This window comes from Berghia stephanieae, chromosome 14, assembly GCF_034508935.2.
Source record: "Berghia stephanieae isolate SIO BIC M18660-M18661 chromosome 14, UCSD_Bste_1.3, whole genome shotgun sequence".
Classification (NCBI taxonomy): domain Eukaryota; kingdom Metazoa; phylum Mollusca; class Gastropoda; order Nudibranchia; family Aeolidiidae; genus Berghia; species Berghia stephanieae.
In genome coordinates this window covers 19,263,465-19,278,464 of record NC_088373.1, presented here as the reverse complement: position 1 = coordinate 19,278,464, position 15,000 = coordinate 19,263,465, and the positions used below count along the sequence as shown (strand labels likewise).

At 33.7% G+C, this 15,000-nt stretch overlaps 2 protein-coding genes across 2 annotated transcripts in view; both read left to right on the top strand.

Moving 5' to 3' along the window:
• The window catches only part of LOC144959466 (uncharacterized), a 4,943-nt gene extending 1,252 nt beyond the window's left edge, over positions 1 to 3,691 (top strand). Inside the window, exon 2 of the mRNA XM_078892072.1 lies at positions 2,381 to 3,691. Coding sequence (XP_078748198.1) covers positions 2,399 to 3,499 — 1,101 coding nt within the window. The 5' untranslated portion in view covers positions 2,381 to 2,398 and the 3' untranslated portion in view covers positions 3,500 to 3,691. The remainder of the gene's footprint in view (positions 1 to 2,380) is intronic.
• Positions 1 to 15,000, top strand: part of LOC144959469 (uncharacterized) — a 103,276-nt gene that overhangs the window by 43,895 nt on the left and 44,381 nt on the right. The gene's annotated exons all lie outside the window — the stretch shown is intronic.

Sequence of the window (15,000 nt, the reverse complement as noted above, 5' to 3'; positions counted from 1 at the left end):
AAGCTCTGAAGTTGACACCAGAGTTCTAGTCAGCATATAATTATTGAAAACGTTACTTCTGAGCTTTCATCAAAGGACAAATCCCAAAGCTCTGAAGTTGTCACCAAAGTTCTTGTCAGCATATTATTATTGAAAACGTTACTGTTGTCATCAAAGGACAAAGTTCAAAGCTCTGAAGTTGACACCAGAGTTCAAGTCAGCATATAATTATTGAAAACGTTACTTCTGAGCTTTCATCAAAGACTAAAGTCCAAAGCTCTGAAGTTGACACCAAAGTTCTAGTCAGCATATAATTATTGAAAACGTTACTTCTGAGCTTTCATCAAAGGACAAAGTCCAAAGCTCTGAAGTTGACACCAAAGTTCTAGTCAGCATATTATTATTGAAAACGTTACTTCTCATTGATACTGAAGCTGGAAATTAAATTTTTTTTAAAAATTACCATGTGCGGCTTTGTGGTCCTGTGACGGTATGACACTCGCTTTCGAATCGGAAGGTCGTGGGTTCGAGCCTTGCTCGGCGCATAGTTGAGTCCTTGTAAAAGACACTTTTCTCACATTGTCTCACCGTACTCAGGTGTAACACGAGTCAACAGCGTAGTCTCTGTCGGAAAAAATTGTAATATCGCCTAATAGACGTCTATTCTCGTTCTACATGTTGCGTGTTGCTGTTGATCAGAGACCCTTTGTAAAGCACTTTGAGCACATTTGATGTTTATTGCGCTATATAAAAGTTTGTTGTTTTTTTTACTCATAAACTAAAAGTTTATAAGGAACGTTAATAAAATTAATGTGATTAATTGAGTAAAATTCATGTATGTAGTTTTATTGATACAAAATGCAATATAATGTAATATAATATAAAATGTATAATATAATATGATATATTATATAGTATAAGAAAATATGATATTATAACATAATATAATATGATATAATATTATAATTATGTTCTATAATAAAATATAATAAAATATAATATATATATATAATATAATATAATATAATATAATATAATATAATGTAATATAATATAATATAATATAATATAATATAATATAATATAATATAATATAATATAATATAATATAATATAATATAATATAATAATTCCGTTATTCATCCAAATAAAATGGAAATTTGTTCACAGAAGTGCCATGCATAAAAATGTATAAATATAGAATTAAGAATTGATGGCGACGATTTCATATTGTATTAATTGTAACAAGTAAATATATTATCACAATGGCCTCTAATTTGAATATATATGAATGTATTCGATTTTTTAAGATATGATTTTTTATTTAGCTCGATATCCACTTCGTGTGCTCAAAGTGCTTTACAAGAGGCCCCTGACAAACAGCAACATGTAATATGTAGAACGAGACATGATGCCTGTTAGGCAAGATTACAATTTTTTTCGGCAGAGATAACGCTGTTAAGGTACTCATTTGACACCTGAGTACGGTGAGAGAATGTGAGTAAAGATCCTTTTCCAAGGACTCAACTATGCGCCGAGCGAGCTCGAACTGAGGACATTCCGATCCGAAAGCGAGTGTCATACCACTTAACCACATAGCCGCGCGACAGTACGTAAATCAGAGTTGCGCTTTAAAAAATGGAATACTTTGTGGTAAAATATGTTACAGTGAATGACATAATCAATTGGATGGTGTAAAGGTTTGTACTGAGATATTGCCAAGTTCAGTTAGAAGGTCAATTTTTTAAATCAAAAATGAGTTCTTGTCATCAATGATTAAATCAACCCTTTTTGTACATCTTCGGGAAATATCAAAGCTTTATTTCACTTCTAATATTTTTTACAACTAGTCAAGTTGAAAGAGTATGAAATTTGAGAAAAGTTGCTGGATACTTTTCCCAAAAATCTGATCATATTTTCATGAAAAATCACCCGATTTACTTCAAATAAAGATTTTTTTAAAACTAAATGCTCTTGGGAGCATATTCTTCAGAAAATGGAAAGAAAAAGATGTGAGAGAACAGTTTTAGCACTGGGTATAAGCAGTGGTGTAGCATGCTTACAGTATAAGGTGGGGGGGTGGGGGGTGTCAGAAAAAAAATCCCAACTGCACCCGGGATCGATCTCGGTCCCTTTGCTTCTAAAACGATTGCTCTACCAACTGAGATATCGCCCCCCCCCCCTCCCCCTCCCCCCCCCCCCACTCAAAAAAAACCAAAACAAACAAAACACAATTTCATTTTTTTTTTATCATTTCAATTGTAAATTCACCTTTCGGGTTCCCAGTCACCCCGGCAGAATTTTGTTTTTGAGACGACGGGTGACAGATTTACACCTCTTTTGCTGTTGAGTCACGTGCACATATCATGATTTGTCAATAAATGACTGATTTATTTTCCAGACTGAAATCCAAACGCAAATGAACTCGACAACGGAAGACCAAGAGTCTATTCGGAGAGTATTGCTCAGTGTAGAGATGTACAAATTGTTGATAGTCTGCATCCGTTTGGTCCCCACAGAAGCAATTACAGCAATGGGGATTGTTTCCAACATCATCAATTTGATCATCTTCTATCGACAAGGGATCTTTTCAAGCAGCCCTAACGTGATATTTGCAGGAATTTCATTTTCTGATTTTGGTGCCTGTTTATTTACATTTTTGGGAATTACATCAGAGATTATCTCAAAGTTTTCAGGAGGTTCTCGTACTACAGCTTATAGTTTAACGTACATATTTGATCAACAAATTGATCCATTCCTCAATGTGACAATTTGGATGACAGTTTATTTGACTTTTGAGAGAGTTATCTCCGTTTGCTTTCCTTTCATGTCTAGGACAATTTTCACCCCATTTCGATCATTGATGGTCTTTATCTCATTCAATGTTTTAGGAATTGCTCTAGCAATTCATCATCGAATGTATTACTACCTGGCATGGCGTATTGATCCGAGAACAAATAGATCTTATCTTGCACCTTATCGCTTTCGCATTTACCCAAACAGCTATGATTTTAAACTCATGTATTTATATATAACAGCTCGATTTCTGTCCATCCCCTTAATTATTCTGTGCAACATTATCATGTTAAAGACAATTAATACATCTCAAAAATTTAAAAAATCAGCTGGGGTCTCCTCTGTGAAAACGACACAAAATAAATCTGTTCCTACAAAAACAGAGTGCGAGAATCCAACTAATCGCAAGGACAATTTAACCCCTGGTAGCGTTCCGAAAAACTATCCAAAGAGCTCCAAAGAGGTAAATCTAGTTCGTATGGTCGTTGCGATATCAATTTTGTTTACAGTCTGTTTCATACCGAGACTTGTTTTCATTGTTTTGGGAAATATTGTTTTTCGCGGAGGTTACGTGTTAATTCTAAGTATTTTTTTACATTTTTTTATTCTGTTGGAGAATTTAAATGCCAGTGTGAGTATATTCATATATTATAAAATGAGTTCCCATTATAGGCAAGAATTCAAGAAATTGTGGTGTTTCATTTATCAAAACAATAAACAATGATTTATTGAAGGAACGAAGTTGACGTGACTCAGCTCTTTGTTATTATTTTTACGTAGCCTGTCAGTGAGAAGGACCATGTGAATTATACCAATCAGACTATAAACGTTTAACGTTCAAACCGGACTTGTGCGTTGGTATGTTTAATTTAGCTGGTGGCTGTTGTGAGTATCTTACCTAAACGTTTAGCATCAAAAGGACAGATGTTCTGTGTAATAAAGATATAATAAATGTGACACATGGTATTAAAACAATATTATTATATCGATGTGATTCAGATAATAATAGTGCCATTTATTTATATTACACGACCTGTCCCATAAATAAATACCTTTATCAGAGCTTTTATATAGACCAATCTCCACTAAAGGTGCAATGACCTTTACAGGGCGCTTCTAGCCAGCAACAACACTTAACATACGATATTATATTTTTTTTGTCTAGACAGAGACAACGATTTCAACGGGCAGTTTCCCATTTTACTCCTGATTTCGGTGAGAGAATGTGAATAAAAGAACCTTTTCCAATGACTCAACTATGCGCCGCTCGAGACTCGAACCCAGAAACTTCAGACGAGGGGATTTTCATACGACTAGACCAATTTCAATATCTACACAACGTGCTCGAAGCGCTTTACAAGGAGTTAAAGCCAACAGCAATATTTGCCATGTTGGACGAAACATAACGCTTATTATGGGATATTACATTTTTTTTTCCGATAAAGGCAACGCTGTTAATGGCCAGATACTCATTTTACACCAGAGTACGGTGAGAGAGTGTGAGTAAAGAGCCTTTTCCAAGGACTCAACTATGCCTCCAAGAGAGTTATGCAAGGCCTTTGTGGAAGGTCAATGAGGAAGATGAAGACAGGGAAAAAGTGTCTGGATAGCGTCAGGGAATAGTCAGGAGTGACGTTGTACACGTCGACACAGAAGGTCAATAACCTAAATGTAGGGCAAGACCTTCGTGGAAGGTCAATGAGGAAGATGAAGACAGGGAAAAAGTGTCTGGATAGCGTCAAGGAATAGTCAGGAGAGACGTTGGACACGTCCACACAGAAGATCAATGACCGAGATTGTGTAAAAGATTGAGCTTTTATACAGAGCAATATATCCACTAAACGTGCTCAAAGAGCTTTACAAGGGGTCCCTGGCCAACAGCAAAACTTAACACTTAGGACGGAACATGACGCCTGTGAGGCGATAATACACATTTTTTTTTGCGGACAGAGACAATATTGTTAACGGCCATGTATGGTGAGAAATTGTGAGCAAAGAGCCTTTTCCAAGGACTCAACTATGCGCCGAGTGAGGCTCGAACCCAGGACCTTCCAATCCAAAAGCGAGTGTTATTCCACTAGACCGCATAGCCACACATGCGTGGCAAAAAGGAGGCTTCTCGTGAAGGAAACAAAGAAAATGGCACAGGGCGTAGCCATCGTAAACGTATAGCCTGAAACTGAAACGGACCACAAATACTCTTCAACAGTTGTTACGTCACTTCCTTCCTCATGACGCATGGTAACTTAGTAACACTGGCTCTAAACTATTGGAACAATGGCGGACGCCCGTATGAAATATTTCTCCGTCGAGCGTAAAAGCGTATCCAGAGGGGAAAAAAAGCATAGATTTGATCATGTTTTGACTTTTATACATTCTGATCACAAGGCATATGAAAAGTTCTAACCAGCATGAAGAATAAAAAAGAATGATTTTCTTTGTTTAGAACCAAGATGGCCGCCGTTGCCGGGCGGCGTGACATCAGACTACTGAATCCTATTGGCGTCAAAAGACAAGTCTTTAGCCACAAAAGAAAACAAGTCATGAGTTGGGACCTCACTGCACCAATGCTGACCTGAGGGAATGCAACCAGACTTCCCGGGACTGGCTGACTCACTGGCGCGACAAGATATGATGATGAATAGTTCAGCCAATGGGATCACTTGGTTCCTAGAAAACCACTAACGACAGCTCACTAGACGCTGTACAAACCCTAGAAAATGACGTCAAATGATAAGTTTAGTGGGTTCTAGCGATAGCTACGGTTCTAGTGTCAGGCTATATGATAACGATGGCTGCGGTTCTAGTGTCAGGCTATAAGATAACGATGGCTACGGTTCTAGTGTCAGGCTATATGATAACGATGGCTACGGTTCTAGTGTCAGGCTATAAGATAACGATGGCTACGGTTCTAGTGTCAGGCTATAAGATAACGATGGCTACGGTTCTAGTGTCAGGCTATAACTTAACGATGGCTACGGTTCTAGTGCCAGGCTATAAGATAACCATGGCTACGGTTCTAGTGTCAGAATAAGACAACGATTACTACGGTTCTAGTGTCAGGCTATAAGATAACGATGGCTACGGTTCTAGTGTCAGAATATGATAACGATTACTACGGTTCTAGTGTCAGGCTATAAGATAACGATTACTACGGTTCTAGTGTCAGGCTATAAGATAACGATTACTACGGTTCTTGTGTTAGAATATGATAACGATTACTATGGTTCTAGTGTCAGGCTATATGATAACGATTACTACGGTTCTAGTGTCAGGCTATATGATCACGATTACTACGGTTCTAGTGTCAGGCTATAAGATAACGATTACTACGGTTCTAGTGTCAGGCTATAAGATAACGTCAGAACACTGAGATGGCCACAAATTTTTTAAATACTTCAAAAATTGAATAATAATAATAATAACAATAATAATAATAATAATAATAATAATAATAATAATAATAATAATAATAATAATAATAATAATAATAATAATAATAATAATAATAATAATAATAATAATAATAATAATAATAATAATAATTATTATTATTATAATAATAATAATAATAATAATAATAATAATCTTGTAGTATAAATGTGTCTATGCGTCTTTCTAATTTCTTTATTGCGGTGTACTGATGTTTGAAGATTTTGATGTAGTATAAGATTTTTGGAATAATGTAGGTGTTCACTATCCTGGTTCTATCGAATACATTGGCTTTGATGTATGTGTATGAATGTAGTTTCTTGTCTATATTGTGTACAATTCCACTCCAGATGTCTTTCTGTGTAGTGTGTCTTTGACAGTACGTTATTCCGAGGATTTTAATTTGGTTAACCCATTGCATGTCGGGTATCTGGGCTTTTTCAGTTTCTAAGGGTTCGGCTCCGAGATTCATGATTTTGGTCTTTTTAATATTTAGTTTGGCACCACTTGCGAGGCCGAAATTTTTGAAAGTTTCTAAAATTTTGTGTATGCTAGGTATATCTCTCGGAATCAGGGTTGCATCATCAGCATACGCGATGAGTTTTTTGTTGACTTTTCAGGGAAGACACTCCTTGGTTCACAATCATCAAGTATGATTTATTCAAGTTCTTTAAATCATATATCACAGACTTAGTAATATTAAACATGCAGTATAGAAAATACATAAACAGAAATATACGTTATGTAATATAACGTCAATGCATAAGTGTAGTTCACTAATGATACGAATATAATGTATTCTACTAATATATTCAATTGTAACATTATTTAGAAATAACTAAATGTATTTAAGTGTATTATTCATGAAAGTAAATTATTAGTTATTGTAAAGGGCAATAACTCAATAATAACAATACACCATAACAGTAATAATAATAATAATAATAATAATAATAATAATAGTAATAATAATAATAATAATAATAATAATAATAATAATAATAATAATAATATAATAATAATAATAATAATAATAATAATAATAATAATAATAGATCTTTATTGTACACAGAACCCTTTGACCACAATCCCATCATCATCATCCATCGTGGCTTGCGCTCTTGAGCACGTTGCCGGTCAACTGTCTCCACGTATCACGATCCTCTGCGGTGCGCATGAAATCTGTGTTATTTTTAACGTCACATTTGGCCATTCTTAGGTTATTTAGATAAGTCATTATTTGTATTCCTCTAGCTCTCTTTCCTTCGATCATCCCAGATGTTACCAACTTTTCTATTCTGTCTCTTCTCCACACATGTCCCAGAAACCGTAACTGCCTCTTTCTGATGTTATCGATCTATATTCTTCCCTTTCTCACCTTCTCCAACACTTCCTCGTTCGTACACCTGTCTGTCCATGATACCCTCAACATTCTTCTATATACCCGCATCTCAAATGCCTCTAACCTCCTCGTGCATACTTTGTCAAGCGTGCACGTTTCACAATCGTATAAAAGGGTACTTATGACATGTTTCTACTACTTTCATTCTGGTCTTCAAGTTTAGGTTGTTGTTTGACACAACTGGTGGCATTTTATGGAACACGTTTTTTTCCTATTGCTATTCTTTGTTTTATATCTTCTATGTCACGTACGTCATGGGTGATGATAGTGCCTAAATATCTAAATTTCTTTTTTTGTTTGATGGTCTCTCCTTTGCTTGACAAGTGGAAGGTCGTGTTGTTGTCATTCTTTGAGACCACCATGCATTCGGTTTTCTTAATATCAAGTTCTAGGCCCATCTCTTCACTTTTGCCCACCACTATATCTAAAATTGTCTGCACGTGTTCTGGAGAGTAGGCCATCAGAATACCATCGTCTGCGTATCTTATGCTATTCATATTCTGCCCTCCAACGACGACGCCTTTCATATCTTCAATTTCTTTGAATATTATTTCACTATATATGTTAAACAGGTCCGGTGATAAGACGTAACCTTGTCTTACTCCCTTCTCGATGTTAAAGAAGTCCGATGTTTCATTATCCAGTTTAACACAGGCTGTTTGATTCCAATATAAGTTTTTCACAAGTCGAAGGTCCTTACTGTCTATACCCATTTTTTCTAAGATTTTGAATAGCTAATCGTGCTGTACTGAATCGAAAGCTTTGGAATAATCAATGAAGCATAGATAATGTGATTTTTGTTTTTCGATTGACCGTTGCATTAATGTTTTCAATGTAAAGATTGAATTTACCGTAACCTTTTCTTTAACAAAACCAAACTGCTCGTCACTTATTTCTGGAGAGATCTTGCTCCTCATTCTTTTCATAAGTACTCTTAACATAATTTTTATGGCCTGGCTCATTATGCCGCTTGTTCTGTGTTGGTCACAGTCAATAGTTCCTTGTTTTTTGGGTATCGTAATGAATACCGATTGTCTTAAGACATTAGGAAATTCACCCTTTTCATATAAGACATTAAAGGCTTTTGTCAGAATGTCTATTCCCATATCGTAGAGGGCGTCAATCAATTCTATTGAGAAGCTATCTTGGCCTACTGGTTTCCCCCTTTTCATCTCTTTGCAAGCAGCTTCTACTTCTTCTCGCATAATCTGGGGACCCGTGTTCACAGTAGAGATTTCTTTATCCAAGCTCGTTCCTCTTTTGTCATCCGCGTATAGTTTTTTTATGTATACTGCCCAACGTTCCAAAATTTCGTTGTTGTCGATAAGTATATTACCTTTTGCGTCTTTAACGCATTTTCTTGCCATGGCTGGTCGTTTTCCACTTAGGTCTTGTATTGACTGGTAGAATTGTTTGGTGTTAGATTGTTTTAGTCTTTCAATTCTGTGACATTCATGTTCAATATAATCTTCCTTTGCTCTCTTACAATCACGTTTTATAATCTTATTAGCTTCTTTATATTCATTGTTGTTGCGTTCTAGTTTTAGTCTTTCATTCATCAATTTCAAGATCTTGTCATCCATCCACTTATGTTTTGGTTCGTGTTTTTTCACAGATGGAATAGTTTCTCTTGCAGATTCTGTGATGCAGTTCGATATTTGATTCCAGTACTTATCTATGTTTATATCTGAGGTCAAGTTTTCACGTTTTTCTTTCACGCATTCTTTGTAATCATTTTTTATTTGATGGTTAATTCTCAATAGATCTAATTGCAGTTTTGGTTCCACTTTCCTTTTTTTTATTTGTTTAAGTTTTATTTTTAGCGTGGCCTTGACAGGTATGTGGTCACTATTACAATCTGCGCTTGGAATAGTTGTTGCGTTGCTTACGATATTTCTGAATCGTTGTTGGACCAGAATAAAATCTATCAGATTTTTAAAAAGGCCACCTGGGCTTATCCATGTCCACTTCTTTCTATCGTGGTTTTGAAACCATGTATTGACAATAGTAAGGTTTTCCAGTCTGCACCAGTCGACAAGTCTTTCCCCTCTATCATTGTTGGTACCAAAAATAGAACGATATGCATTTTATGGAACACGTTTTTTGCTATTGCTATTCTTTGTTTTATATCTTCTATGCCACATATTTTATACCATGAATTTAGTTTTTGTTTTGTCAGATTAAATGTAGAACTAACAAGTATAAACCAACGTTCGTTCCATCAGCAAAAAAAAAGGTTGAATATTTCATATCGTCAGCATAACCAAGGATTGATGCGTTGACTGATTGACTGATTAAATTAATTTAATGTTAGATTAATTGACAAATGATGATAGTATTTGGCGTCGAATTGCCACAAAAGTAACGAATTGAAAATGAAATGAATATGTTTAAGTTGTGTGTATCGCACAGGTGAAAGATAGTGAGAAGAGAAGAAGAAGAAGAAGAAGAAGAAGAAGAGAAGAAGAAGAAGAAGAAAGAAGAAGAAAAAGATAAAGAAGAAAGAGAGAGAGATAGATAGATAGAGAGAGAGAGAGCGAAAGAGAGAAAATAAGTAGGAGTGAAATATATGTTCAATGTTATAGTTATCATATAACGTTATAACAAGTGTAACTAAATTACAAATTGCCATATTAATTGACAATAAAAATCTATTATTGTTATTATTATTATTATTATTATTATTATTATTTTATTATTATTATTATTATTATTATTATTATTATTATTATTATTATTATTATTGTTGTTATGGTGTATTTTTCTTATTGAGTAATTGCCCTTTGCAATAACTAATAATTTACTTCCATGAATAATACACTTAAATACACTTAGTTATTTCTAAATAATGTCACAATTGAATATATTACTAGAATACATTATATTCGTATCATTAGTTAACCACACTTGTACATTAACGTTATATTACATAACGTACATTTCTGTTCATGTATATTTCTATACTGCATGTCTGGCACAGACTTGTTACTTGGAGATGAAGAAGAAGACGAAGAAGAAGAAGAAGAAGAAGAAGAGAGAGAGAGAGAGAGAGAGAGAGAGAGAGAGAGACAGAGAGAGAGACAGAGAGAGAGAGAGAGTCAAATATATGTTCAATGTTATAGTTATCATATAACGTTATAACAAGTGTAACTAAATTACAAATTGCCATATTTATGGACAATAAAGATCTTTTTATATTATTATTATTATCATTATTATTATTATTATTATTATTATTATTATTATTATTATTATTATTATTATTATATATTATTTATTATTATTATTATTATTATTATTATTATTATTATTATTATTATTATTATTATTATTATTATTATTATTATTATTATTATTATTATTATTATTATTATTATTATTATTATTTGCGATGTTGGTGGGAAGATTGTTTGGATCGCAGGTGGGTAATTGCTGTCTTTATTTATGTGGTTGATGACGTTGTTGGGCTTTCTGTAGGGTTTGTAATTGTCTGTAGAACGGTCCGGGTTGCGTCGAGAAAGTCTTTGACTTTCTTGTTGGTGTCAACTGTAATCTTTAGCTGGTATGTTGGAATATATTGAAGATTTGATTTTCAATTTCTTCTGTTATTAAAAGGAGGGGGGTACCTACATATGGCTAATCCATCGTCTATGTAGAGACCGATTTGTGTTTTAGTTATGTTGTTGAATTGTGATAGCAGGTATAAGCCGATCAACTCACAGGTTTCGGCACCGTTGAATAACTCATTGTCACGTGGAAATCTGATTTGCTTTCTGCCCATGGTGTGTTGTTATGGTAGAGAGTGCTGTGTTTAGTGAATTTAGTTTATTTTATAAATAAACAAATACTCCTACCTGATTGGTCATACATGATGGAATATTTTAGAATTAACGAAACAAGAATATTCTTCATTATTGCCATCTTTTGTACGTTTATTTAAAATATCATATTGTGGAATAAAATAAAATATTCAGAAGTAGTGCAATTCTATATATACTTTTCAATAAAACAGAAATAACATATTTATTGTTTTAACATTCAGGCAGGTCAAATTAAGGAGTTACTTTTAAAATGGTAAGGTTGAAGAGTTACAAAACATTAAAATATAAATGTCATTGACTCATATGAAACGATAAAAAGCAACGATTAAAATAGATGATTTTGGGGCTTCAAAGTCTCCAACTTGATAATCAGAGTGCTTTCTTATGTTTTGTATGTTCATCTCATCAGTCATTAAAACGTTTTAATGTTGTAAAACTGATTATTAAGGGGGGGGGAGCGACATTAAAAATGATGAATTTTGACCCAGTTTGCTAAAAAGTAGATTTTGGTGGGATGTTGTCATGTGACCATTTGTCTGCATAAAAAAATTGCATGAGAACTTTATCTTTAGCTTTTTCGACTCAAAAAATCCTGCCCATTTTTAGTTTCAGTGGACTGATTTCATGAAAGAATATCAAATAGTCTTTATAACTAAGTAAAGGCAAAAACATATCAATTAAAAGTAAAAACTCTCCTCTATCTTCAACAACCGATCACTTCATTCTTAATTATGTCATGTGGTCACAATCCAAGCAGAGAGCGAGAGGAGAGTTTTTCCCTAAACTCGTTTAATTTGACTTTTAAATGCGTTGTTCTCAAAACTGCAATTTTCGTCACTAAAAACCTATCTCCTCCCTCAGTTTTCAACCAATCTTCTTCAAACTTTCTACAAATGAGTGTCATACAAATATGCAGGTCCTCTAGGAGCCGGATTTTTGAAAAAAGACATCGTTATGAGTAATTTCAAATTATGTAACTTTCTTCAAAGGGAATAATCGAGTCATAAATTTGAACTTAATTTTTAAAGTTTCTAATTTAAAAAATAAAAATCGGGCTACTAGAGCCTCTTTATTTTTCTTTTTTCTACCTTTGGCCAAAATATTATGGCAATCAGTTGATAAACAAAAAAGCCTTTGACTTTTTAAGATGTGTTGTTTATTTTCCAATATGGCGTCGTTTCCATTGCAACGGGCAACTTTTTTCGAAAAAAATTATATGCAATCATCCTTCCCAAACATATACATTATGACTGTTCATAGAAGTTTAGGATATTTCATCAAATAAAAAAATGACCCTTTAGTGCCGCTCCCCCCCCCCTCCCTTAAACTGTCGGAGTTTTAATAGTAGTAGTTGTAGAAAAAGTTTTAGCAGTGTTGGGGGGGGGGTATTGTAGTCGTGCTGTAGTAGTTGTAGTAGTAGTAGTAAAAAGTAGTAGTAGTAGTAGTATAGTAGTAGTAGTAGTATGTAGTAGTAGTATAGTAGTAGTAGTAGTAGTAGTAGTAGTAGTAGTAGTAGTAGTAGTAGTAGTAGTAGTAGTAGTTAGTAGTAGTAGTAGTAGTATAGTAGTAGTAGTAGTAGTAGTAGTAGTAGTAGTAGTAGTAGTAGTAGTAGTAGTAGTAGTAGTAGTAGTAGTAGTAGTATAGTAGTAGTAGTAGTAGTAGTAGTAGTAGTAGTAGTAGTAGTAGTAGTAGTAGTAGTAGTAGTAGTAGTAGTAGTAGTAGTAGTAGTAGTAGAGTAATAGTAGTAGTAGTATGGTCATGAAAGCTATGGTCTCCCTAGGTATTTCCCTCAGAGTAAACAGCTTGAATTTATTCACTGCCAACTTCAATTTGCTGCCTAAGCAATATGTAAACAAAAAGTTGGGTGATGCGCATGACATTACTAAGGGTCAATTGCAGCATAGTTCGGGTCATTTGTAAAAAAAAATCTGGGTCATTTTGTTTACATTTTGACATCAATTTGGACTACTCTATAACATGTAATTTACTAAAAAATATATAGAATTAGATGTTTGCACACCATTATTGTTTTCCCCATATTGGAGTTTTTGTAGCCCTTCCGTTTTTTTTGTGTTGCCATTTGAATATAGTAGACACTCAATGCCAAAGATGAATAAACTGAATTATTAGATATGCATAGCTGCATCTGTCTGATCATATACAATGCACCAATATACATGGTGGCAGAAGTAGATCATTAAGAAGGTAAGGTGTTGACATATTACATAATAGTCTAACTCGGAATAGCAGGATTTCGGATCAGATAATTAATTATCAAAATTGTCTCTTTCACGAACACAAAGCGCTAATCAAGTTGTTACACATCTCTAATTGAAATGAGGTATTGGAGTATATTTGTTGTTTAGGAAGAAAACCTATATCAAACTCGTGTTTGTAGCAACAGAAGCTGATTAAACAACGTAGATTTATATTCCTTATCACAACTTGCTGTTGCGTTGGGCATTTTAATCTAAATAGACTCTAGAAAGTCATAGTGCTAAATTGATATCAGTTAAACACTGTAGTCTATATTTCAAATTGTAATTAACCTCTATTCCACGTGCTGTATAAGTATTATATTTCGTTAATATTCTGATACACCATCCCCAGTATCTCACATTTTGTCTCAGCCCCTTTAATTTGAATTATCGTTTTCCATCGTTGTTAGAACCATTCCCCTGTGTTTAACCTTTTTCTTGTGACTGCTTTTAATTGTAACACTTGAGTTTGTTATTATTCAACTGTCTTCCTCTATACTAAGGATGACAGGCTCAAGTGGGATGAACACTTGAAAATAATTAGGCATGAGATGTGCAGACGTACATATTTTTTAGAATAGATAAAACCCTCTGCACATTATTTTATAGAGCAGTAATCGAAAGTGTTTTGTCATTTTGTATAACAGCTTGGGGAGGCAATTGCTTAGCAGTGGAAAGGAACAAAATAAATTCAAATATTTAAAAATCCATTAAACGCTATATAAATGATGTTAGCGATGTAGATCTTTTATACGAGAAATTTTGTATTAAAAAATAACTAAAATATTAAATGACCAGTATCATCCACTAAGACCATCAGTTATTATGTCAGAAAGAAGTGGTCGCCCTTTCTCTATTTCAACGAAAACAGAGAGACACCGAAAATCTTTTCTGCCGTCCAGTATTAGGCTTTGTAACAACGAGCAATAATCATTTTATATAATTATTTCGCATTTTTACTTTCAAAAAATGTAAATATTAATTTATTAATTTATTTGTTTTGCAATCTTTTCAATTTTCAATTTATCGTGACAGTTTTAACTATTTTACAGTGTTGAAATTATTCATATTATAAAGCGCAGCTCTGGTTATGGAGCTGTTCCTTTTTTATATATACATCCTATTTCCATTGTATTTTTATCTTATTGTGTAAATTATAACACGTCTGTACAAAAAATGTCCTTTTTGGGATGCAATAAAGTATTATTATTATTATTATTATTATTATTATTATTATTATTATTATTATTTATTATTATTATTATTATTATTATTATGGCGCTGATATGACCGATTTATCGCAAACGTCATA